The sequence below is a fragment of the Cygnus atratus genome, chromosome 2, assembly GCF_013377495.2.
Source record: "Cygnus atratus isolate AKBS03 ecotype Queensland, Australia chromosome 2, CAtr_DNAZoo_HiC_assembly, whole genome shotgun sequence".
Lineage (NCBI taxonomy): Eukaryota > Metazoa > Chordata > Aves > Anseriformes > Anatidae > Cygnus > Cygnus atratus.
Window position 1 is genome coordinate 130622475 of NC_066363.1, and position 25967 is coordinate 130648441.

The following is a 25967-nucleotide window of genomic DNA, read 5'->3' on the forward strand; positions in this document are numbered from 1 at the left end:
AAAAAAAGACAAATAACATTGGCCAAAAATCCAGATGGCTAAAATCATATTAATGGTGTGCGAAGTTCCTCTCCTAATAAAAATTAGAAAGGAAAAAAATGTAGAAGAAAGGGTGCAATTTAAAAATTATGGAAGCAAAGGAACAACTAAGAAGTCTGCGCGATGGATGACCTGTTGCTACAAAAAGCCCCACCAAGCAGAAAACACCTTATTCATGAGAAGCAGCCTTCATTCCCATTCTTGATGGTTCAGTCACTCGTAAATCCCATCCTGCTCTCACAGAATCAAGTAAAGCAAAACAGGCTGAAAGACCACAAACACAAATAGCTGGCATTATACCAAGTTGTGTGAAAATCACTAGCAAATGCAGGCAACTATTAGTGAAGAGAAGAAAAAGCACTCTGCTTTATTCATGACATTAATATCCCCCTACTCTAGGCATTACTGAAAAAAAAATTAACTTTATCTCATCCAAAACTCACACTTTAGCAAGAATACCAAGCTGACAAAATCCTGCTGGATAGGGTAGCCCACAAATCTAAGAGTGGTGATGAAAAGACGAATTGCTCTAGTCACACACCTGGAGCACATGCAGCTATGAAACCCCAGCCTGTCTACGTTATTTGTAGCTGGCCACGTTTGGCCACCCTTTGCAACGGACTGTCCTGATCGTGTCCTCTGCTCCCCAGCACTGCTGAGACTTGATCCACCATTTGAAAGGTGAGCTTCCAACAGCTCAGAAGTAGTCACAAACACATCTACGGATACGTTCCCCTTCTCCATCTCAGCATCATAAGAAGCTGGTTCAACTATCATGGCAGCAAGCGCTAGGGAAGTGATCTGGAAGACCCCAGTTAAATGAGCAAGGTGACTTCTGGAGTTCTGGTTTGGCTCTGGGGTAACTGTAGTAAGCACCTGCAGAGTTTTTATTTGCAACTTAATCTACGTTTTTTCAAATCTGATTCTGCTACACCACTTTTGTGTGCTTTTTCAAAAGCTCTAGGGTTTAATATACATAGTCCTTCTAAAAAGTAAAGAAAAATCAGTATTAGAAAGCAGCATCAAGACATGCATTAAGAACAACACACTAACTGACTGATTCTCTGACTGCTTTTTGGATAAACTTCTGTTTTCTGTTAACAGTCAGATCCTAGAAGGCATGCCTATTTTTCTTGCAGCAGACCATGACAAGCAGTTCACCATCAATATTAAACATAATCAAGCTCTAATGACTTTTTGGGTGAAATCCAATCAAGCTGCACACAAATTTAACTAAAGAAGTTTAGCAAAACAAAGCAACAATATAATACTTCAATAATTAGCTGGTGCGGTTATTTGAAGATGCTGCTTTTAAACACATGGTATTGCCAAATACCAGCATTTTTACAGAAGCCCTGAAATACGGGAATTACTCTGGGAGTAATTTTCATTACATGAAAAAACAATGGTTTTCAAAGTTTCCAACTATCATGGATGCACAGAAAAAAAAAAAATTACTACACTCAATCTATAGGGTGGTTAAAAAAGCACAAAACACTTGTGATATATCTCAACGGTATTTTGAGCTGGAAGGAAAGCTAGCAAGCTCTGAAGCTTGCAATAAATCTGAAATACAGCCTGGGTTCTTGGCTTTCTGTTTTCATCCGTTTGACTGAAAAGCATCAGCACCCTGGGGGTGTTTAAGGAAAGGCTGGATGTGGTACTCAGGGACATGGGTTAGTGGGCAATGTTGGTGGGAGGGGGACAGTTGGATCAGATGATCCTGGAGGTCTTTTCCAAGCTTAATGATTCTCTGACTCCCTCTGATGTTGCCTGATCATTCCATTCTGCCGAAATTACGTGGCATGTAAAAACGCTGCTCTCCCATGGAGAAGCTGAAGATTTTCTACAACGGAGTGAGAAGAACCACAGAAGACTGCATCTGAATAAACAACATCTCTGGGTAAACGGAACAGCACAGCGTGATCATTGGGTTCTTCCTTCCTTCTGCAAGCACACTGTGAAGTCCTCCCCGTGAGGGTATCACAGCTAAGCAGATACTGCTGTTGATGTCGGAGTCAGGCTCCTGGAGAGTTTTGGCGAGGAAAACATGCAAATGTTCCCACTGAAATGCGTGGTGCATAATCAGTCACACCCAGCAGGCCTCGCAGACGGGCAACAAACTCCCTAACCAGAAGACTGCCCAGAGCTACATTTCCTGAGACGCCAGGCAAGAAAATCATTCAGGGATGAAAATGCAGCGCTGCCTATGCTGTTTCCTTATAACGATGGTCAGAAAACATGGCTGCAATTTCTTTTGCCCCAGTTTTCTGTGGCTATTGTAGAAGTGCATAGAGAGGCAATGGGGGAAAGAATTCCTCGAGACACTTCATTTACATTATTTCGATTATATCACACATTTTTCCATTAAATTGTGAACTAATTAGCAATAAAGTATAGGCACACGAATAAAAATTAATTCTGTAGTAAGAGCAACTGTTTTTAAAAAAGAAAGAGATAGGAACATCCAATATATTATTGTCATCCTAAATGACACTGCTCAGTAACAGTGAACCAGAAGGCACAGGAACTAGAGGCTTTTACTGCTCAATACCTATTTCCTCACTATAGGAAGTACTTGAGCAGATGAGGTTTAGCTTTGGCTTTTCCTTTAAGAGAGCGAACAACATAGAAAAGTTGGACATTTGGAAAGTTCTGGTTTCTTTCTTTTTTTTTGTTGGACATACACTACAGGAGGACTGGGGAAAGGGTAAATGATATGGCAAGGAGGTAATACAAACTTCACTATATTTACAGATTTTCTAGCAGAAGGTTACCAAAAATGAAATTACTAAAACACTCCCACCCAGCAGAGGGATAGGAGTGATGCCTGCCCACTTTCTTCTTTGATCCTCTAATCCTTCTGGATGTTTCAAGTTACTCCTTTCTGCGACACCAGAAAAGACAGCCTTTCTAAGTAATACATAAAGGTTGTGAAGACTTTCCAGATATAGCTGTTCAAAACACATCTGTCTAAAAAGGAGTTTTAGCCCCATCACCATTTCCAGACATTTAGCCTTACATTTTACTCAAAAAAAGGAAATTTCATCCCTTGCTGTCCATCTCTGCGAGGCACAAGCTTGCTCCCCACGCCATGACTCCCGTGCTCACAACTGCGCTATCAGCAGCCCAGGCTCTTTCTCACCTGCCTTGCCGACGTGCTTTGGGAGTAAGTGTGGATTGTGGTAAGCAACTGATGAAAATAAAAATGAGTGAAAAGACTCTGTTAACTTGTACAGCGCAGCCTACTAGGGAAAACATCTTTGATTGCATCTGACCTCTGCAGATGGAGCTGCCCAAAACACCAGCAGACCTGTGCTTGCTTCTGCCTACAATGCAACGCTATTATTCCCTCCGTGACACCACTCTCTTTTTAGTAAATGTCCTTTCACTACTCAGATCCTAGGGATCTGTTCTGTGTTTGATCACTGACGTTTGAACAGTAAGCCAATCTAAAGCATATTTTCCTCTACTGTGTAGATAAAATCTCAATTCTCAGAGATAATTGCAGTTTACAGTTGAGTTTTCAGACTGCTTTCTCCAAGACTCCAGTCCTGTAGACACTAAAACTACTGATTAAATCTAAACTTGGAAAGGAAAAGCAAGGAATTCAAATTTCCTTATATTAAACAAATCATTTACTCAAGCTGAACAGTTTCATTTGCACTCATCTGAGTTTCAGAAGTAGGAAAGCTATATAACTTGTTTTATTTTTGTTCAAAATGAGCAAATGAAGAGATCTGAAAAGGGAAAGACTTAATGCTGTTTATCTCATATTTCATTTTTGCATTCCCAAACATAAAAAAAAAACTTTTTTTTTTTCAAGAAAAAAACCTCCCAATCTCCTATTTTGAATTCAGCAGACACTTCCAATACAGCACATACTATTGAGAGAGACTGCAAGTTCTACAGTTATAATGCAAGATGAAATAAAAACTGTAAACACTAAACTTCAAAATAATCGATTTGTATTTCAGTATTAAAATTCTCGGGTATGTAACAAAATACCGATGCCAGATCTGCTACATTCATCCCAATGCTAGGCTTTTAAAGACCTGCCCTCCGAAGCACCCCAACCATGCCAGGAATGCTATGGTTATGACACCCCGCCCTCCCCGACACATCCATGGCGTCCTTCCAAACGCAACAGAAAAACCTAAACCCACACCTTCCACCCTCCAGGAAAGTACATAACTGCTGGGCTGTTAATTACTACAGATCTATCCCTTCTCTGCAGATTTCATTGAAAAACAGAATTCTAGTGTCCACGTTTTCTACTGGATTCCTGTTTTCCCACACACGCACATGACACGGCCACCAGACCGTCCCTTCTCTACACTTCCATCTACACTAATTTCAGCACACCTTAGTATGAAGCACCTGAGATGCCAGGGAGTGCGATAAAATATTTTCGCATCCTTAAAATGTTGGAGTCTGTAAGCAATAATTAAAGCACTGCAGCACCAGTGCAGCTGAATGTCTGAGAAGCAATATTTATTATGCCAATATTTTCTGAGCTGTTGGCGATTGTGGATACAGTGGTTCACGAGGATTTTCATTCATATTCATTGGTATCCTTAAGAACAGATGAGATGGGATGGACTTTGTTTCATTTAGTAGTCAAAATGAAGGATATTTATGCATGTTACTAGCTCTTTTGCAGACCCTTTTCCAGAGCATTCATACACTCCTGTTAATGAGGATTCTGCAGTATGGTAAACTTCTGTCTCAAAATCACTTTAGTAAAACTTAACTTTACCCTTTACTTTGGCATTTGAAGTAAAGTAGATAACCTCCTCAGCTCAATCAAGGTTTTAAAACAAACATCAAACTTCATTTCCATGGCATTTTTCTACTTCAAAGCACGAGCTGAGTTTGTTCCAAAGAGCAAATGAAAACTGAAGATCACATGGAGCTGGACTAGATGATCTTCAGAGGTCTCTTCCAACCTCGGCCATTCTGTGATTCATCTCAAATTCTCCCACAGGTTTGTAAACATCATCTGATTAACACAAGATGTCCAGCCAACCCTGCCAGGGGGCGAACGGAGGAGGAATTGACCTGGGGGAATGAGCAGCTGCATCAGCACAGTCCTAAAGAGAAGACTGGAGAGGCTTAGAAAGAGGCAGGAGAACTTCAAATGCCTGCCCTTACACGCCTCTATATTCCAGAGAATACGGCTTTTCAAACTGTGTTGAAGAGGAAGAGAGACTTGGTATTCCCTTCATTACAACAACAAATATTTCATAAGTTCCCCAAGCAAAGGTTTTTAGAGCTCTTCCTGTTGATTTTAGACAGACGGGCCAACAAGTCACGTCCAATTCTAAGGGAGAATTAAATTTGTCTTCCCAACCGTGGCACAAGCGACGAAGACACTTATCATACTCTTGAATTTAGACTCTAGGTTTGTTTTCTATTTCCTTTTCTAAATCTTCTAATAGGGCACCTTGACCTGCGTGTCTGAAAACATGCAAAAAATTTCTCATAGGTACGTAAAACCATTTATCTGTTCACAACAAAGTACAAGAACAATTCAAAAGACACCTTCACAAATGAACACATTTCCTATCATCTTATTACCCTATCTTCAAAACTAGTGGCATAATTAGTTCTAATGAGGTATTAAAGACATTTATTCATTCTCTTTTCCACCCTGTTGGGGAAGAAATCTCCATAGCTCAGAAGAAGGATGACTTGACTGCTCTGGATTATCTGCATGAAGTTAAACAAAAAGGCTCTTAAAGCCTGTACCTTCATTTCTTGAATTGTAAAATGGAAATGCTAACATATACTCTGAGAAGGAAGTTGGACCAGGTAACTTCCTGCAGTCCCCTCCCAGCCTGAATTTTCTGATGATCCTATTTACTATGAGACACGTAGGCATGAATGAAAAGGGCAGTCAGCCATTACAAGGCTGATTACAGGTGAAGTAAATATCGTAAAATTGTTGACTTTTTAACGTATAGCTTTTTACTAGGTATTTGTTGGAAAAAAAAAATCCTATCAAAATGCTTGTGAACTTTGTGGTTTTCACAACTGTCATCTATGAGAGCCAGAGAAAAATGATGATCCTGTTCTGGATGACATGGCAAAACCAGATGCTTTATGTTGGCTTTTAGAAAGCAAACAAACCAAAAAACAACAAAACATACAGTTTGACTACTAAATTTTTAAGTGACATCATAGAAATAAACATGGAAGAAATTTCACTGAACATTTTGTGCAAGTGAATTTTCCAGGCAGGTTAAAAAATATATATATCTTTGCAGATAGACTGATGCCAACATGTAATCACAAACAATAAAAAAGTCTCCCGTGCATTTGTCATCTTGCAAGACAGAACACCCAATTTGTTGTCAGTTTTTCACCACCGTTACATGAGAATCTGTAGCATTACTGGATGTTTCCTTTACACTCATTTTCAGCACTTGTTTAGAGGAATCATTCCCCTTCTCTCTGAAAACAGAGAACCCCTTCCCCCAAAGTTCAAGGTTCTAGGCTATTTTCTAGCCCCTTCTCTTTAAATCATCAGCTAGTATGCAATTCTCAGTTTCCCCTTCTCTTACTATTATTCTACTTAAATGTCAGAAGGAAATAAAAATACATAAATAGATCTTGAATTTCTTGCTGTGATATATGTCATGTCTTAAAGAATAAATATTTTTTTTCCTCAAAATATTTCCCTATAAATAGCTTATAATTAAAAGTGTAACTGCCCAGATGATAGTGCTGAAGTCACAAAAAAAATATGTGCATTTACAATAGTTCCTCAAGGAATAAGAAATTAAAAAGCAACACCAAAATCCCCCAATCCCTATTTTGTACAAATTCGATTTCTCTATGCCACTTTTTTCTATTAATTCATTTCATAGACCACATCATGACCCAGCTCTACCCCTATAGAAGAATGTAACAGAAAATAACATACTACATCCTCACTATCCCGAATAAGGCACCGCACATTCCCATGAGTATAAGGTGGCTGTAGGTATGAAAAAATAAAATAACATTGCCAGAAGCTGATTCTAAGTCTCATTTAGAAGATTACTTATCAGGCGCTGCTGAAGCTGGGTCAACAACCTCCTCCTGTTAAGGCACGTCCTCTTCTGGGGGTACTTCAGTTGCAGCACATGATAAAAGCAAAACCATTGCAAAAGCAATACAAAGTCCTACATTGCAGACAGTCTCAGCTCCCACTACTACCGTAAAACTTCCACCACATCTTTCAAGGAGAGGAGTTGTGATCAACTTTGGACTACTTGTACATGAATACTACTAGCCTTAATAGTTCATAGTACCACTTGTCAAACTTGCCTTCAATATCCCAGCATGAAAAAAAAATAAACAAAACCCAACTTTCCCTACCTTGCTGGAGGCACATCAATATTTGAAGAAACAACCTTGCGCTTCTGTTCAAGAAGACAAACAGAACGAGTGTTTTCCTTTTCATACTCATGAACTCTGCTCAGTTTTTTGGTCTCTGCTGTTTTTAAATCTTCCTCCTTTGTGGTGAACAGGAGAAACTGTTGGTCTGGCAGTTTTTGACTGATGTCACTTTTCACATCCTCCTGTTGAAATGCAGGGAAGGTCATTTCACGCTTGATGCTGGCTGCCTGCAAAATTAAAAGCAATTATTAAATTTTCCTCTAATTCTCCTAAAAAGTAGGGGGCAAAAAGCCCAATACCCACAGGCATTTACTTCTAATTAGCTCTCTGAATCATAGTATACCATTTCTTTGTCCTTCATAAATTCTGAAACTGCTGTTAATTTCTCAACAGTGTTGAAGAAAGTCCAAGAAAATAAGCAGTACTTGGCCGTTTCGTAAAGCAATCAGTTACCTCTTAATGCTAAATAAAATTTAAATGAATTTAAGTAATGTAAACCACAGTACGTACAACTGACATTTACTGTATGTTCCTTTGTGTTGTGTATCTATCCAAAAGAAATCCTTGCCACCCTCCTCTTAAAATCCTAGTAAAGACGACAGAATTTATACAGATGGCTTTCTAAAAGGCAACCAAGCAATGAAGAAGCTTCCGACAGCCACGTACGGGATTCTTTTAACAGCTATTTTTGTAAATGAGGATTTCTCCATGTGCAGAGAGGTAAGTTGTCACGACCCAAGTCATCTGCTGGGCAGCACAGAGCAGCAGGTGATGCCGGCAGGACCTCCATGAGGAGCCAGCCAGCTCCGCCACCAAGGAGCATGGACACACAAAGGAGTGGCCTCGGCTCCTGCAGCTGCTTCACATAAGCAAAACGGATGTCTTAATCAAGTCATTCTTTCTTGCCAGCAAGTAAACCAAAGTCTGGGATGTACAATTTCCCCTGAAACACCGCTCCCCAGCCAGCCATGCTCCTCAGCTCCACAGGGGCAGGCCGTCCTGCGGGCCCTTACAGCCCACTGCTCCATGCTGGGTGAACACCTTCAGCCTGCTAACATCCTCACACCCATATGAACACATGTGGACAAGACAGGGCTAACCAGAAGTATCTGATCATGTATTATTTCTAGGTGTCTGTGCTTTTAGTATCAGGAGCGTCAACCACCTTCTTGCTGGAAGCCCCAGGGTAGGCCCCGAAGGCCAACAGCCCCTGGCAGAAGACAGCCAGCAGAAATGCCTGGCTTGAACAGACGCACTTCCACAGCACATGAACTGCCCCAGAGAAACCCAGACATCTCCTCGGACCCACAAACTGGATTTTTAGACACCTGTAAACTATCGCTGAGCTTTACAGTGGAGAAATCCAGAATACGCTACCATCAGATACCAACAGCTTGAATAAGCAGAAATCCTTTCCTGTGTAAACTCTGTCACCTTACTCCTTTTCATTGTGTTCAACAAAAATACTGCAGATGTAATGAATATTGACATCTGTACATAAATAAGAATATATTCTTCTCCCCACAAATCTATTTATAACTTGCAGACCTTAGCAGGTATAAAAATGGTGCAAGCTATTGTAAGTTCATAGGAAAGACAATCTTGTCAAGGTAATTTTGCTTTGTTATGCAAAGCATATGTCACCATTAACACGTAAATACTTAGGACTGATGATTTAATGTCTCTCATTCTCATGTTTCCATGGAAGGGCTTTTGGCAGTTGCTTCAAGAACAAAGCTGGAATTGTTGCTTTATGAATGTAAATAGTAGAAAGAATTAGTCATTTTACACTTCTTCACACACAAACAGATGACACATTACCAAGAAAATTTGCCTGGAAGACAAAACAGTCAGCATGTGATCACACAAAATTACGCGAAGACATAAACAATATAAATTTAATTATGATTTAATGATTATTTTCAGAAAACTTAGATTAAAAACAAGTCCTTTTCTGAGGATTTTAACAGATGCTGAGGTGCCTTCCATTTGCATCAAAGTTAACTTAGAAGTGATCACTAAAGAAAAAAAATTGCTCGAGAACACCCAGGTTCCACTATCCAGCCTCTAGACATTATACAAAGCCAAATGAAGGTATGTATAAAAACGTGAATCCCACTGTCTTCCACGGCACAGGCAGACTCCCCTCTTACCTACCCTCCAATTCCAGACTGAACACACTACTCATCAGGATTTTTTTTTACCCAATAAATTCATGATTTCATTAAAGGATTTTTTTTTCAACATACGGAACTATTACATTTTATTCCTTGTCAGCAATATACTGTCACACATTTGTAAGTTTACTTTACAGACCTAGTGATCACAAAAGACTGCAGACTTGCAGACTCAGACTAATTTAACGGTTGGACAAATAAAGTCTAAAGCAAAAAGCAGAATACTTGTACTGTGATACCAGATTGTCTATTCATATATATATATATATATATATGAAAATTATTCATATGCAGTTCAAATATATTCAAATAATGGTTTGTTTTTCAAATGTCAATATGCTGAAATAAATACCCAGACCTATCCAAGCATGTGAAAGTGAAAAAATGACAAAAAACACACAGGCAAATATTCCAAAGGTTGCAGAGCTGCTGCCAAACAGTTCAGGTCCACTGGTTAGATGACCAGAAATGGCAGAAGACCAAAACTATTGCTTATTCTGTTTTCAACAGCTACTTGAAAAAAAATGATTAATATCTTTTTAAACATCCCCTTGACAGTGATTTCAGATAAAGAATATTTTCTGCTTTAAAAACAGGTGGTGATGACGGAAAGACGAGACTTTAACTCGGTAGCCACTGTCTGGTAACTCTCTCCTGCCCTGCAGACAGGTTTTTGTCTTTAATTCATCCAGGTCTACAAGAAACACTTCCACTTGAGACACCTGCCTACATGGTACCTGACCTTTTTACAGAAATCCAACCACATACATAAGCAGATGCAAATGTGGGAGCATCAAGTGCCACTAGTAATTTGACTGATCAAGTTCCTCACTTTTTGGTAAATCCATTGGTTAACCATTGGGACTTCTCTACCCTCACGTTCTGCTTCACAATTATTCACAGTTCTGAGATATCATTGTCAATTTCTAATGCATCTTTGCAGATAAGTTAACTATTCTGATATATCTTACCAGAAACATTTTTTCCATGGATCCCTCATAGCCTTTTAAGCATTTCAAGGCTTTTGGTGGTTCTGTAAAGCCACAACACATTTTAGCAAAAACTTGGTGGAAGGTCTAGCGCAAGCAGATACAGCCTCACTGTCAGCTGTACACCAACACGCTTATATCAACTTATTCCAGCTTACTTCTGATACTTTGCACTTCTCTCTCCTTAGCTGCAAAGCAGTTGTTAAACCACATGATTACGTTGTTTGCTAATGGTTTGGCTTTTCTTGTCATCATGCCTTAGTACTTGCCACCTTATTGCCTCCGGTATCAATGGCTGATAAGAACTTGCACAGTTTTTCCATACACACAACTAATTATCACTCATACAAGCCATTTTATGCTAGGGTAACTGCTTTTCTATGTAATTCATTGCATATTTTTGCCCTCAAGACATCAGTAACCTTCAGCTTGCTTTCAGCTAAGTGCTTTGCAACCTGCCCTCGGGCAACTGACATTGCTTGGAAGCTCAGGTACAAAAACACGAGTTGGAAGCAATCTGCAAATTTTAATCTAACCTTGTCTCTATCTGCAGTTACCATCACCTCCCTCTGACAACTTCCCTCCTGCAGTGGTTGGGCACGTGAAACTGTTGATAGGCATGGAAATGACAGCTCAATGTTACCTGTATGTAGCCTCCTCACTGCAGCTCCACTCTGGCACTTGCAAGTGCTTGGGTCCCGCTTTTTTACTCTTCTTGCTGTTTTGCAACAAGTGCTGGCCCTCCCACTCCTTCTCCCTTGAGTTTTCAACATCAAACAGCGCGAACATTTCCACAGACTTCTTCTGAGACATGAAGCAGGCCACAGAGCCTCCTCCCCTCATTCGGTCTGCAATTCTCCCCCTCTCCGAGGTCAGCAGATCAGGATTGTGGCAGCTGTGCTCCAGCAAACTGGAGGCAGGTGCTGCTGCAGCTAGACAGTTTGGTGATCTTCCCATGAAAACTGAAAGTAGCTTTTTTTGCTTTAGTTTCTGAGCTGAAACTTTGCTAAATGCAAAGCGGAAAGAGTTTTAGTTTCTGTTACGAAGTTGCCAAGACAGTATTTTGGTTGAGGTTTTTATTTTTAGTTTAAAGTTCTTTCTTGGTTTGTTATTATTTTTAGCTAAAGTAGTTTAATATTCCATATTACAGCTAAAAGATTACCAGGACTAGCACTAGAAAAAGGACACCCATCTTTTATTTACAATCAAACTGAGTGACTTCAGTTTGGCAGACTATACACGTCACCTCAAGTACAACCCCACGGGGCTTTTAGCATCTTCCCTCACTTTTGGCCCATTGCTGCTTAAAAACTGAAGTTAGTTAATTTCAGATAGTTTACGAGCATTTACCAGGCATTTAGATGCCTGCTTTTCCTATACAGAGCAAAGAATTCATCTCCCAAGAATATTAGAATTTACCTGTATGTGATGCAAATGTATAGAAAAGCCCCTGTAAATGTTAAAACTGACTCCCACGTATGTTCTCTCAACCCCCCTATTTTCTTGTTCGGTACCCGTCAAATCAGGTGGACTCATCAGGAGCACAGACCTTATTTTTAACAGGCTTTGTAATGGTCTACAAAGACATGGTAACAGGAAAACAATCAGAAGAGCTGCCATGCCCCACAAGGCACACACTTTGCTGTCAGCTGTACAAACACCTCAGGGGCTCATTCTCCAGCGAGGAGCCAGGCATCACAACGCGATGGGATGGTGCAAGAAGAGCACAGCCGCCCAGCACTGAGCACCGCTCATCTGAGTTGGAAATGAGGAGCCATTTCTTCTCAGAAAGAGCAGTCAGGCATTGGAACGGGTTGCCCAGGGAGGCGGTGGAGTCACCGTCCCTGGGGGTGTTCAAGAAAAGGCTGGACGTGGTGCTTATGGACATGGTTTAGTGGGTGACATTGGTGGTAAGGGGATGGTTGGACCAGATGATCTTGGAGGTCTTTTCCAACCCTAATGATTCTATGATTCAACCTTTGTCAAGCTGTGCTGATTAATGCCAGCTGAAGATGTGGCCACACACGTGGGCTGCCAAGCAGTCACCCAGCAAACAGAAGCTCACCAGCTAACTCCCATTTGTCCTCACATGTCTGCTGGGACTCTAGAAGGACTAAGATGTACAAGCAGGTCCACTCTCTGCACAGTTCAAATCCCAGAGGCCTGCGTAAATTAAATAATCTTGCTACTATGGCCTATTTGTGCCATTATGTTTTTTTTTGATTCTTTTTTGTTGCCAAACAGATAAAAGAGCTCATTTTACTACAAAAGTAGCTCTAAAAACATTAAAAAATATATTTTATGAGGGTGGAGAGTAAATAAAAGTTGACTGCATCAAAAACTCCCTATAAAAAACGCCAGTGGGAATATGCTTTGGGAAACTAGCGTCAAAAAAAAACCAAAAAACACCAATACCTTATCTTAATATTCCTGATGCCATTGCCACGCTTCCATTTTTATACAGACTTCCTTTTCTCCCTCAACCCGTAAAGTCATACTTCCAGTATTTCAACTACAGGTCACCATAATTGGATTCCGCCCCAGTGTCACCTCATTCCAAAAACAAGATCCCTAATAAAACACCCCGGCTGCTTTCCAGGTTAGGAAGGATTTCATTTAAAACAAAACAAAACAAAACACACACCAACACACCAACAGTCACACTGCTCCCACTCTGGATAAATTTCCACGGCTGACAGATAAATATTTTAACTTAATTGTGAGCACTTGGCTTATGTACAGTATCAACACTACATAGCTGTTAAAGAGGGCACAGTTCAAGATGAGCATTTTGGATTTCTGTCTGATTTATTATGCAATTATCTGGTCTAATTTCATCAACCCTCCCCCCCCCCCCCCCCCCCACCTTGTGATTACTGGTAAAAACACTAACAGCCACAAGATGGCTTAGTACCATCCCACCTGCCACACAACTCTGTTGTATTTCACAGGTAATTTTTCCATTCTGACTTGGTGACCACCTCTTCTACTTTCTGAGATATGCAAAGATGATAATGTGTTAGGGACTGCCAACCTCCACCTGGCAAGAAACCACAAGTCACTGGGGTTTTTTTGTTTGTTTTTTTTAAACAAGGCTTTACCATTTTTGATCTACCACTGAACAAATATGCAGTTCAAGGGCAGAGAGGAAGGAGGAATTAATGTATTTCAGCCTAGCAATACTAATAGAAAGTGCTAATGCATACATAATAATAATAATGAAATGAATATATTCAACATGATATACATTCAGCCAAAGTAAGAGATCATTTCTTGTTTTTTTTTTTCCAAGCCTATTTTCAGGCACAGCCTGAACAGCCGGCTATGTTCCAGAGACAGTGATAAGCCTATCCATTTTTCTGTGAAAGAAAGAGATCAGAAGCAGAGTTCACAGCAAAACAGAATAAGCAGCAATGAGAAACACTGAACTTATTACCAAGATAACATCATACAAGTAAAAAATATTTAAATTAAATCCCCAGAAGGACAAAGGCTTTGGTTTATTCTTACTATTTCATACACTATTTGCAGTTGGAGTCCCTTTAGCAGTGTTCTTTCTGTAAGCAGGATCTCATTTCTGTCATCCCCAAACTGCCTTCTCACCGGAAGGAAAGAACACATTGTACAAACTGAATTTCTATTTCACCAGAAATCTCTATTCATACAGGAATACAAAGAGATAAGACAGTTTCTTGTAATGATGCTTGGAAATAATTCAGCCTTGAATTTCAATGTGTTATTACATTTTGGAGTATACTTTGCATTTAATTACTTGCTTCACCAGCTATTGCTCATTACACATAAACCTTGTCAATCTAATCACTCTAAGCATTTGTAAACTGTTTCTCTCTAACAATACCTAAGATAATGCATTTTAAGGTCACTCTACGTGTTCTCTCCAATATATCAGTGTGACCGTAGTATTCGTTTTCAACCTGGGTAGGATGAAGTCTGTATCTTCATCATTTGACTGAATATACAAAGTGTCCAGAGAATGTATTTTCTAAATATTAAAATGTGAATCTAAACATTTATGTTGTATGGATACACAATATGGCGCTGGCAGCAAGAACTGGAGTCAGCAAGAAGTTTCTATCCCTTCACTCTAAGTGCTGCCATGACATTATCTGGCTAAATTTAACTTATCTGCAAGAAGTGTAGACACTTACCAGCACATATCCACATGCACACAAGTGCATACCCACATTCAAAATCCAACACTCATCCAGGTACCTACCATGTCCCATATAGAATAACCATCGATTTGTGACATCTGAAATTCAGCAATAACTGACACAGGAAGCATAAGCAGTATTAAAATTGTACAGAGATATGTTAATAAGATCACAGGGAGGGACAGAATCATAGAACGGCCTGGGTTGGAAGGGACCTCAAAGACCATCCAGTTCCAACCCCCTGCCATAGGCAGGGACACCACCCACTAGATCAGGTTGCCCAGGGTCTCATCCAACCTGATCTTGAACAACCACCAATCCACGGCCCTTCCCATACATCATTTTCAGATCTAAAAATAAGTAATTCAGAGACATTACAGCCTTCTGTGCCTCTATTACAGGAACAAAGGGACAAAGTCATGAAAGAGGTTTGGCAGTTTCCTCTTCCATTCTAAATGCAGCCATAAATTTCTTACAGAAAAGTACACACGACATCACTTCTAAGATAGTCAGACACCAATTAATAACAATCACCAAATATTAATACCAACTATCGAATGCGTGCATCTTCACAATTTGGTTGCAATGTTTAAATTTGAAACAAACAAACAAACAAAAAAACCCTCAGTGCTTGGTATTTTGGATATTCTACAAACATATGTGGATTACTAGGGTCAATTGCACCAAGGCTCTTTCCAGCCTGGACCTCTCTGGAAGACAACCACCACACACAGAAGTCCTTGGCGGGATCTCAGCAGAGGCCCTTGAGCCCCATCTTCCTTTTCTTAAACAAAACAAGGAGAAGCACTTTGCCTCTAGACACGTAAAAATTAAGAAGCTGCTTTGGAAAGCCTTACGCAGAAGGAAAGCAGAGGACTGTATCTGCCAAACAGGCTCATTTTTCACTCAGCAATCCTGTTACTGCACGTTAAGCTTTGCTAAGCCCGCTCACCGTCAAACACTCGGGTTTCCACCGGACACAAATTAAAAAGGGCTTGGTTGGCCCAGAATGGGAAGCCATAATTGCTTTCCCAATTACTGGTTTCCCAAATGGCGAGTTTAAAATTAACTAAGCCAATTATCACGTTTCCCCAAGGTGGCATACGTGCCTGGCTCTGCGAGTCGGAGGTCCCTGCGAGACACTACATGCTTTCTGCCCCCGGACACCGAACGGGAGAGGGGCTGACAACGTGCCACCGGGCTGGTCACGGAGCAGGAAAGGACAGAAGAGTAGGGTACACTGGGTCTGTCCGTCCATCCCTGGGAAAGCTTGAAAAAACAGGAGCTAAAAATGAGTGTGTTAACACGGCAGCAGACAAATTCATTAAACTACAAGTTTTTTCTCTCTCATTTCTGTTACGGGGCTAGCTGTAATGGCAAGCTGTAATTACTGAGTGCCATCAAATCAGGTGTTCCTATTGCAATGGCTGAAGGTTTGAAACCTCACACCAAGGTATTTTCTGTGAACATCTGTGAACGTTCTGTGAAAGCTATTTTTCCTGTGAACATCAATTTCCCCTGAAACGATGTTTTTTTTCTACTGTAGCAGATGTAAAGAGGGTCTTAGAAGCTAACAGAGAAGTATCTGGTGTCTTTGCTGACCCTGATTTTGGTTCTGTCTACATTAAGAAGTTGGATGCAACAGCTTTAGATCTAAGTAGTTTAATAGAGCCTTGGTTGTGGACTCTGTAAGGATAGAAATATCCATCTAGCCTGTATTCGTCATATTACATGCATAACTAAAATATCTCAATTAAGGAATCTACATTAATGTTTTATCTCCTTGATTTCAACTCTTTCAAGACCACTGCTGAAGGTGTATGAGAAGCTCTGCTTCTCTTTCCATTTTCCAGTGGTTTGGGACAAGTAAGAAAGTGGTTCAAAGCAGGATGGAGAAATACCATCGCTTCTTCGATAACCTCGTTCAGGATTAAGCAAGCAGAGCTCCCAAAATCAAAGCATCTGAGAGGCAGTGGGGAACCTTCCACACTTAGCAGAAAGATTTTGGGAAAGCTGCCTCACTGGCTCCTCAGTAAGGAACACCGGCCTGGTTCATCTGCATCTGAAAGCTCATCTCTCCACGGACTGAGATGGAGAGTGAGTGTGAGTGAGAGAACAGATTAGCCTCGTTTGCAAGATCACTTGCAAATAAGGTACAGAGAGGTGTAAATCTAAGGTTAGAAGCGATTGCCTCAGTTTGGAAGCAGCCAGCCAAGATGAGAGAATGGAGACTGCAGATCCCTTGAAAGGGCGTGAAAATTTAATCTATTTGCCTAAGCATCTTTAGGGAAAAGAAGGGAGCTTTTTTTCCTAATTATTATGATTATTTAAGATGGGATTTCAGGTGTATCCAATTTCTGAATGAAACAGACACTGGACAAAAGCTTCAAGGGTCAGTGCTGATCCCTGGAGCTTAGAGCCTGGTGGAGATACTACAACACCAGTACTATGCACATGCTGTTGTCTCCTCTAGCTCAGCTCCAGCCAGGAAGCAGAAAGCCTGGTCCTCCAGTGGAGACTAACACATAAGGAGCACTGCCACCAGTTTACAGGTTCTCCCAAAGCTATCTTTGGCTCCAGACAAAAACATTGCCAGTTTTCCTGCTGAGTGGGAGAGGCGCCAACAGAGGAGTTTATTTTGGGGCCTGACTACGCAGAGAAGCGGTATCACAGAGTTTCATCTCATTATCCCTGGAAGCAAGGGAACAGCACTAGTAGAAACACGCAGAGGCAAAAAGTGACCCTCGCTTCCTCGGCCACTCTAGAAACCAGCCCCTGGCAAACCAGATGGACGCAACAACATGTCTCATGCAAGAAGAGCCTTCACCAAGAGCCTGAAGAACAACCAAGCCCCAAGTCCTCTACATAGCCCGCCCAGTCAGGTAGGTGCTGTCCTCAAAGGGAGAAGGCTCGCTCCCTTCTCTCTCTTTCCTTTTCCTCCTTCATGCCCTATCTGTGACGTCCCATCTCTTCCCTCACAACATCAAGATGCTTGGCAAGCCGTTGCCTGAGCCACTGTCCCCACCAGAAGCCTACAGGCTCTTCGCTGCACTCGTTTCCCTCTGTTTCGGTGAGTTACGGCAGCCCACCAAAGCACACGCCAAGGCCACCAGTGCATCGCTGGGAGGAAGGAACGAAGGAAAGATGGGAAGGGGACGCTTTACCCCTTGCTGTGCTGATGAAACCTATCAGCTCGCCACATCTCCTCAAGCATCACCTGGTTTTACCTGGCTTTTTGGTCAGCAGGGCCCAAGCGCTGCTGCTCCCACCGAGGGCGCAGGGGGAAGAGGAAGGCCTGCAGAACAAGCCACTCTCCTCCTGCCCTGATAAAGGAAGGACACCTGCCTACAACACCACTGGCCATGAACTGTGAAGCAAAACCTTGCTCTAAACCCTTGGCAACCACGATTTCACCTTAATACCTTTCCTGCTTTTTCTACACAGCTCTGTACCACCTCCCACAGCCCTGTGAACCAAGAGCCGCTGAGGAACCACCACTCACCCAGACAGTACGAGCAACAGGATCTGCACCACGGTGCTCTCTTTAGAAGTGTTTTACAGTAGTAAAAAAGTTGTTTCAGATTTTTGCCTCATGCAGTACTTACGTTAGTCACAATTACATGAAAAAGAGACTTGTTAAGAAATAGGGGGTCAAAAATTTTCAATTCAAAGACAGTTCTTCTGGCCATTTCAAATGCATAGGCATGGATGTACAAAAGATCACATTGGCCCAAACATTTATCTCACCAAATTCACAAAGTCTAACTTATATAGAGATATCACACAAGTTGTTCTCTATGTCAGAATGATGGAGGCATTAGCCACTTCCACTGAAGCAGAAAATTTTCTAAGTAACCATCCAATCTTGAAACCGCACGTCGTAATTGCAATGTCTATCTAAAGTTCAAGTAACCTTTTTCCACTGCATTAAAAAACACCTTCAAGACAGTAAAATGATGAGCTATGTAATTTCTCACTTCGGTATCTAATCACCGAGGCGTTTTACCTTCTCTGGTTCTGTGTCCAGTGATGGTAGCTGCCTCCTATAGTCTGAAGCAATGAGTAGGACTGCTGCAGAAAGGCTTTTAGACCAGTGAATGCACACCTGTGGTTAGGTAATTGGGCTGAAAAGCCAAATCTGCTTAAACTAAAGGCATTTTTCCATCAACTTCAGCTGGGTCAGGATTTTACGGAAGTTCGACTCTATCTTTTGTGAAATCAATAATAAAAGATCTGTATTTTTTTCCAAAGTTCAAGCAACAGAAGCTGTTCAGTTTCCTGTCTTCATTAGTTTTGTTGTCAAACAACAAATACCACCCACACATGTACTTCTTAATACAATGAGGCGAACGTCACCGCGGCCCTCATTTCAGATTGGGAAGTCTGGCGAGTCTCCAGAGCGGTGAAAGTGAGCGGCTCGCAGGCTGCTGGCTGGGGCGGGTGGCACGGGGCTCCCACATAGCCAGCACTGCTCCACGATGCCTAAGCTGAATACCCCACAAGTTAATGCCCGCTTTTTGTTCACTTTGTACTTCCTATTCGCTTTTTACAAATAAACAAAAACACTAATTACAGTTTCTCTCTTCGCCTACCATCCTTCTGTACTCTTCTGGCTGACCTCGAGCAATAGGAATGGCCAAGCTGCTCGCTATTTTTAGGAATAAATTCTTCAATAAATCACTTGAAAGTATTACAAATACTCAAGGGTAATGATGGGAAAGCCAATGGGCACTCTTACTCTGAGAAAAAATAAATAAACCCATCATTGCTCAATCTGCAGCAGTATTTACAGAGTGGACACGAGCCAGGACCAGCATGCTCTCAACTGCCCGAGCAGCAAAACCCCACCTTGATACGGCCAGGTGGCATGGTCTGGGACATGGGTTTATTGTCCCGGTCCCTTCAGATCTCTACAGTGCTCTCAGGGGGATAGAGTTCCCGCTCAAACAGTGGGGAGCACACAGAGGAGGGTCCAAAGGCGAGCCACGGGACCATCGGGCTTCTCAGTAGCCTGGGGTCAGGAGCAAGGCTGGGCAGCGTGGGGATGGGAAAGGCACGGGTGGTCTCTGCCTCCGTGCTTCTCGCAGGGTGCATCACACGGATCGATGGCTGGACCGTGAAAAGCACTTTTCCAGTGTGGAGCTTTCAGAGGCAAAAGGACAGAGCAGCACACACCTACCCTCTGGTACAGACCACGTACGAATGGCAGCTACCAGATCGCTCTGAGCCGAGCTCAGCCGGCATGAAACCAGCCCAGCAAGCAGGAAGCAAAACTGCTAGCAGCTCCGCTACACCTCCTTAGTCTCACATAATTACAGTTTTCTAATACAGCTCCTTTTAAGGCCAGAGTAGTTATCCTTGGTCCGTGTCCAACAAACAACAAGAAAATAAACCGCATCAAAAATCGCCAGCAAATTACTCCCATTCATTCTTTATTATGGGAGATTCAGGAAAAAAAAAATCTTACAATCTCACCACCCCCATCTCCGCCCCCACTAAGCCATACTATGTACAAACTTTTTTTTTTTTTTAATTTTTAATAAGGAAGAAAAAAAAATCCCAAGTTTACTTGGGCAGTTTCCAGACCAACTTCACTCGCCAGGTTTCCACTCGAGGTCGATAACTGAACGGAGTTGGAAAGATAAAAATGATGTTTACTTTCTTGCAAAACCATGGCTAAGCTGCTGCTGTGAATAACTGTATATTGTCTTAACTTACTGGGCTGCCATTGTCTATCAGCATCCATTTGCTCTCCCTCGTGTTACACTTCAGCTTCACAGGAGCAGGTAGAGCAGGACTCTGCTTGCTGTGGGTCCGCACACAGCCCAGCGTAACAGGGTCCTGCTCCCAGACCACAACACGAGGTCTATGTTATAGAGACTCTTCTAAAAATACTCATAGCTATTATCATTACTAGTCTGAGAGAGAACTTTTCAGTTTACCCTTAGTATGCAAGTTCCTAAAGTGTTCTTGCTAACTCTCCACCACGAAGCAAATCTGGTATTTGCTGAATTTTGCATTTTGCAAATTGCCAGTTAAAATATATTTGTAAGGACATATGAAAGCTAAATTAAATAGCACTTTACTAATCATAAAAAAAATTAAGTTTGTTTTGCCTGAGGTGAGACTATAATCCATTCCAATAGTAAATCTGAAATTTGATTTAAAGGATGACAACGAATTAATACCTGGCTTTAGAAAGAACGCAGAGAAAAGGAGCTAAGAAGTCAACCAAGTGAAACAAAGCAACAAAATTAGAGGCAACTAATTGCTTCCAGACAAAGTCTGAAGATCCTTCTACGTTCCATGTATTGCTTGTACGTCTCTATCAAGAAGAACAAAAAAGCATGACCAAAAGTGTACTTTTCACTGGATTAATCTAGTTTGCTACCAACAGCTGCCACCCACACTTAGACCCTTTAACAGCGCCTTGTCTGTGCCCTGTACTTTGCACTTGCTGCAATTTCCATGTCGCAAGGTGGGACAAACTGAGGGCACCTCTGTGTGCAAGAAGTGAAATCCTGGTTATCCAGCATGGGTTTTCATACGCCTGTAGGGTCACATTCTGGGAGCTGAGTGTTTGGGGAAACAACTACATCTGAAGTAAATTCATCCTCCTGAAGTACAGAAGTACTCACACACAAGCCCAACGCCTAGAATGAATAATTTTGCGGGTGCTTATGGCAAGGCAAAGGGTACAGCCCATGGAAACACTGCTGGAGGAGCAGGAGCAGGCCCACAGCAGGCTGGGTTCAAAATGCCCCGTTTCCATAGTTTGAACCTGGGCGCAGAACATGGGCTGGAGATGAAGCAGCAGCTCTGGTGGGCTAAGCAGAAGCCACTAAGCCCTTTACCATTTTAACAGCAGAGAAAATACGGTGGCACGATGGCAAGTTATCACAAGCCTGTGTTTGTTACCAGCCCAAATCCTCAGTCCCAGCGCTCCGGTGGTTGCAGCGCTGAGGCTTGCAGCGGGGCTGGCTGGGGGCTGACAGCCCCCATCCACCACTTCCTCTCGTATCGCCAAAAAGAGCAGTTTCCACAGCGTGAAGCAGGCCCAGCAGAGCACAGATGCGGCTGTTCATGGTGTCCGAACCAACCCAGGCACACTGCTTTGGGGTCTCTACACAGCACGCGGCATCCCAGAAGCATGCGGAGCACAGCGGAGGGGGGGCTGCTTACCGAAGGATATCAGACCACCACTTTTCCAACTCAAGCTTGGAAAAACAAAAACTTGTGAAACTGACATGTGCGTACAAAATAAAACACCCTCCCCACGCACACGTACTGATTTCGCAGATTTTAATGCAGCGGGAGTGTCAGCAGGAAGCATTCCGCTGGGATTCAGAGAAACTCCATACAAAAGATGAAATAAACAGGACTGCAAATTAATCCATGCTACAAGACAAAGCATTGGGGATTATGCTATTTTTCTTTCTCGTCTAATTTCAAATGGCTATAAATCTGGATGCAGCCAAAGCAGAAACTGTGGGTTGCACCAGGAGAGTTTCACACGCAAAAGGAGTCGGTACGACCAGCACCTCAGCGTTACTTGTTCTTCCAGTACATATGAACGAGCACATCTGATGATATCAGAAATACCAGTAGCTCTGAGCAAGGCTTTACAGGCACCAAAGGTTTCCCCGGCTGTCCTTGCACTACCCACCAGCTACGTGCAGCATCAGGTCGGAACAGCAGGGGAAAGGGAGAGGGGAAAAAATGAGTGCTCTTCAGCGTCCAGCCTCTGCCTCTCGCATAACGGTGTGGCCACAGCAGCAAAAGGAAGCAATCTCTCCCTCTCCCTCTCTCATATTTATTCTCTCTTTCCAAGACCTTCGAAATCGGAGAAGTGAGATTTGTCTTTGGAAAGTACTTCCTATCTCTCTCCACACTTTAGAGTGGTGGTCAGGAACTGACCGCCATGGTGCAACCACACAGGGGACTTCTTTCCACTGGAGAAAACACCGCTGTGACACCTGGTGGCGTGGGTGCTGTTCGTTCTGACTCCTGGACCAAATTCTCAGGCTCCTTCAAAAAATACCAATTCCTTTGCAGACTCTTTGACACATTCATCTACCTATCACAGGCGCTCCACAGAGGTGACTTTGTTAAGAGCCAGTGATATCTCTAGACTCAAAATGCCATTCCACCAAGGGGAGCAGAAGTCAGGTGTACACCCATGTGTCGTTTGTACCTATGCCACACATGCAAACTTTGCATGCCTCTATTTAATTGCATTATACGAGAAGAGCATACTACAAGAACAGCACCCAAACAACCTTGCTTTCGACTCTGATTAAATTCTAAAGTTCTTTGGGATGTCTCCTGTTCTGGAGGGTACTGGACACAGTGACAATCCCTGTCCCACCTCCACAGCGGATCCCCATCCAGCTCACTCAGCTCCTGGGGGTGGAAATGCTCATGACCCCATGCCAGCTCTCCATCTGCCTGGAATCCAGTTTGACTCACCGCGGGCACACCGTGCCAGGCCTATTATCCTCTCGCAGTTCTGCGGCCAGTCCCCTGCATTCATTTCACGCCTGCTTTTCCTACTTAGTCTCTTCCTTTAAACCTGCCTGAAAGAACCCTTAGATTGAGCTTTCTGCACTCCTACACTATCAATCCCTAAAGAAATGTACAAAAAGCAAACAGTTTAATTTCTTTAAATTATTAAATTGCAATATTTTTCCAAGTTTATAGTACTTAAAAGTGTAAGCGCTGAAAGCAAAAACGGAGCGGGTCACGACAGTTAGAAATATCCTTGCAGATGCAGTAAATACCTGGACCTACTTACTGAACCACAGTGCTGCGGAGGAGTTGAGGGTTTATTAGACATAACACACGCTGCTCCTGTGACCTCACCTATGAGGCAGATTTACTTTCCAGGGGAGAAACCACCTGCAGGTGTGATGTTCTCATATGCACACATAGCCTTAAGTAAATGAAATAACAGCCACCTCAACTTGTACACTGTAACAGACCTACACTGATGGTGTGCTGAGGGCCGATGAAGAGAATGGCACCCCCAGGCAGCCCTCGTGCGGGCTGTCACCAGGTTGTACAACCACTGTTTCGACCTGCCTGGCTGACCAGAGGCCCTTTGCCCTCACTGCAGGGGCTGCCTCCATCCAAACCTCTGCTAACGCCCAGCACCCAAGTGCTTGGTGCCATCGGGTGCTGTGGCAGCATGGCCCGGCCACCCGGACCATGACCACGCGTCAGACGGCATGTTTGGCAGCCGAGCACACCGGGCGGCGGCACGGAGAGCCTGGTGGCCGAACTGGGCTGGGCTTGCCTTGGCACTGCCGCATCGAACTTGCCGAAGCAACACGGGGACAGCTCGTGTTGCTGCCGCTTTCCCTCTCTGGTTTTCTTTCTCCCTGCGGACACAGGGCGCACTCCGAAGGTAATGTGGCACTGCTCCTCATCTCCTGTTCAGCAAGAGTCATCACAGGGATTTCAAACAAACAAACAACACAACCAACAGCTCCAGAGGGACACCACTTAAACTCTCAGGCATGTTTATTCTCCTCACTCGCCGCTTACCCACCACGTGAACGCCCACACAGCGGCGTGGGTCACCCCACGAGAGCACCGCTGACAGAAACCCGCAGGGCAGCACGGTGCCACCTGAGCACCGCAGGACCCCGGCACCCGGCACCCGCTGCGGGGCCAGACCCGCTCGGGCTGGGACCCCCGGGGCTGGGACCCCCCGGGCCCCGCCGCCCGCTCCGGAGCCAGCCCGGCGCCGCCCTCCCGCTGCCGGCCGCTTTGTCCGGGACTTGTTGAGCTCGGGCTCCCCGCGCCGGGCAGGGGCCGGGCCGTGCCGGGCCGTGCCGAGCCGCTCCCGCCGCAGCCCGGGGCCACCCGGCCCGGCCCGCCCCAGGGCCCCGCCGCCGCCCGGGACGCACCTTGGTGCCGGCCCGGAGCGGGCCCTTGCCGTGGGGGGGGCTCCCCAAAGCGCCGCCGCCGCCTTCCTCGTCCTCCTCTTCCTCGTCCACCTCCACCACCACCACCGCGTCCTCGTCCTCGTCCTCCTCCTCCACCGCCGCGGCCGAGCCCTCTCGCCGGGCCGGCCTCCAGCCGCTCTCGGGCTTGGGGGGCCGGGCCCCGTCCGCCGGCCCGGAGGAGCTCAGCCGCCGGCTGCCCATGCTGGAGCGCTTGGCCAGGCGCCGCGCCTGCATGCTGCCTCCGCCCGGCCCGGCACGGCTCGGCTCGGCTCGGCTCGGCACGGCTCCGCTCCGCGGCAGCGCCGAGCCCAAGGGGCGGCGGCGGCGGCGCTCACCGGGGGGCGGCGGCGGCGGCTGGGGGCGGCGGGCGCGCCGCGGCCATGGGGGGGGCCCGGTGCCGGTGCCGGAGCGCGGCCGCCCCGCCGCTCGCCCACCTGCTCCCGCCGCCCTCCCTCCCTCCTCCGGCCTCCCCGCCGCCCGGCACGGGCCGAACGCCGCCGCCCACCTGCTCCGCGCCGGGCCCGGCCGCGGCGAGGGCGAGGCCGAGGCCGAGGGGTGCGGCACCGGCACCGCCGCCCCCCTCCAGCGGCCGCCGGGGCTCCGAGAGGCCGGGGCCGGGCCCGCCGGAGGAGGCCTCCCCGCCGCGCCTCCCCGGGGGGGTCGGGCCTGGGCGGGGGGGGGATTGCCGCGGTTGTTGCAAAAACAGCGGGAAGGGAAAAAATACAACTTTTGGGGAAAAAGAAAAAAAAAACAGGCTTTTTTTTTCCCTTTTTTTTTTTTTTGTTTTTCTCTAAGATGAAAAGCTTGCTGAGGAGAAACCAACCGGGATGGCCAGCAAAATCACTTCTACTTACCTTTAAATTACAGTACTTCTGCACTTTAAACTACCTTTCTGAAAGTTCTTAAAATTCCATTAATTTGTTTCAAAACCGAGAGCTTTAAGTTTCCCCCACCACCATTTACATTTCCTATAGCTTTCCATACAGTTTATTAAAACCTCCTAACATTAACTTAGTCACCCTTAGGCTTGTTACATGGTTTTTTTAACCATCTCTCTCGAAATAAGTTTTGAATCTTCGCTTACATGTCACTTCTGAGCCACATATATATATTCTTTTCCATTTAGAGACAAACCTCAGTAACTCCATTTCCAGAGGTTAGTACCTGTCCCCCCGCCACGTTCAGTTTTAGCGAAATGCTAATGTGCAAAATGTACCCGTGATGTGTCAGCGTGGAACCGAGCTTCACCTC

At 44.2% G+C, this 25967-nt stretch overlaps 1 protein-coding gene across 3 annotated transcripts in view; it reads right to left on the minus strand.

Annotated features, from left to right (window-relative positions):
- The window catches only part of ZNF704 (zinc finger protein 704), a 102932-nt gene extending 77612 nt beyond the window's left edge, over positions 1-25320 (minus strand). The window contains exons 1-2 of one of the 3 annotated variants that reach the window (XM_035546166.2): positions 25222-25320; positions 7405-7652 (exon numbers count right to left, since the gene is read on the minus strand). In XM_035546166.2, coding sequence (XP_035402059.1) covers positions 7405-7631 — 227 coding nt within the window. In that variant the 5' untranslated portion in view covers positions 7632-7652; positions 25222-25320. Of the gene's footprint in view, positions 1-7404; positions 7653-14101; positions 14168-24677; positions 25021-25221 lie in introns of those variants that run through there. The other 2 variants (XM_035546164.2, XM_050708697.1) reach the window with 2 other exon arrangements.
- Positions 25321-25967: the final 647 nt, after the last annotated feature.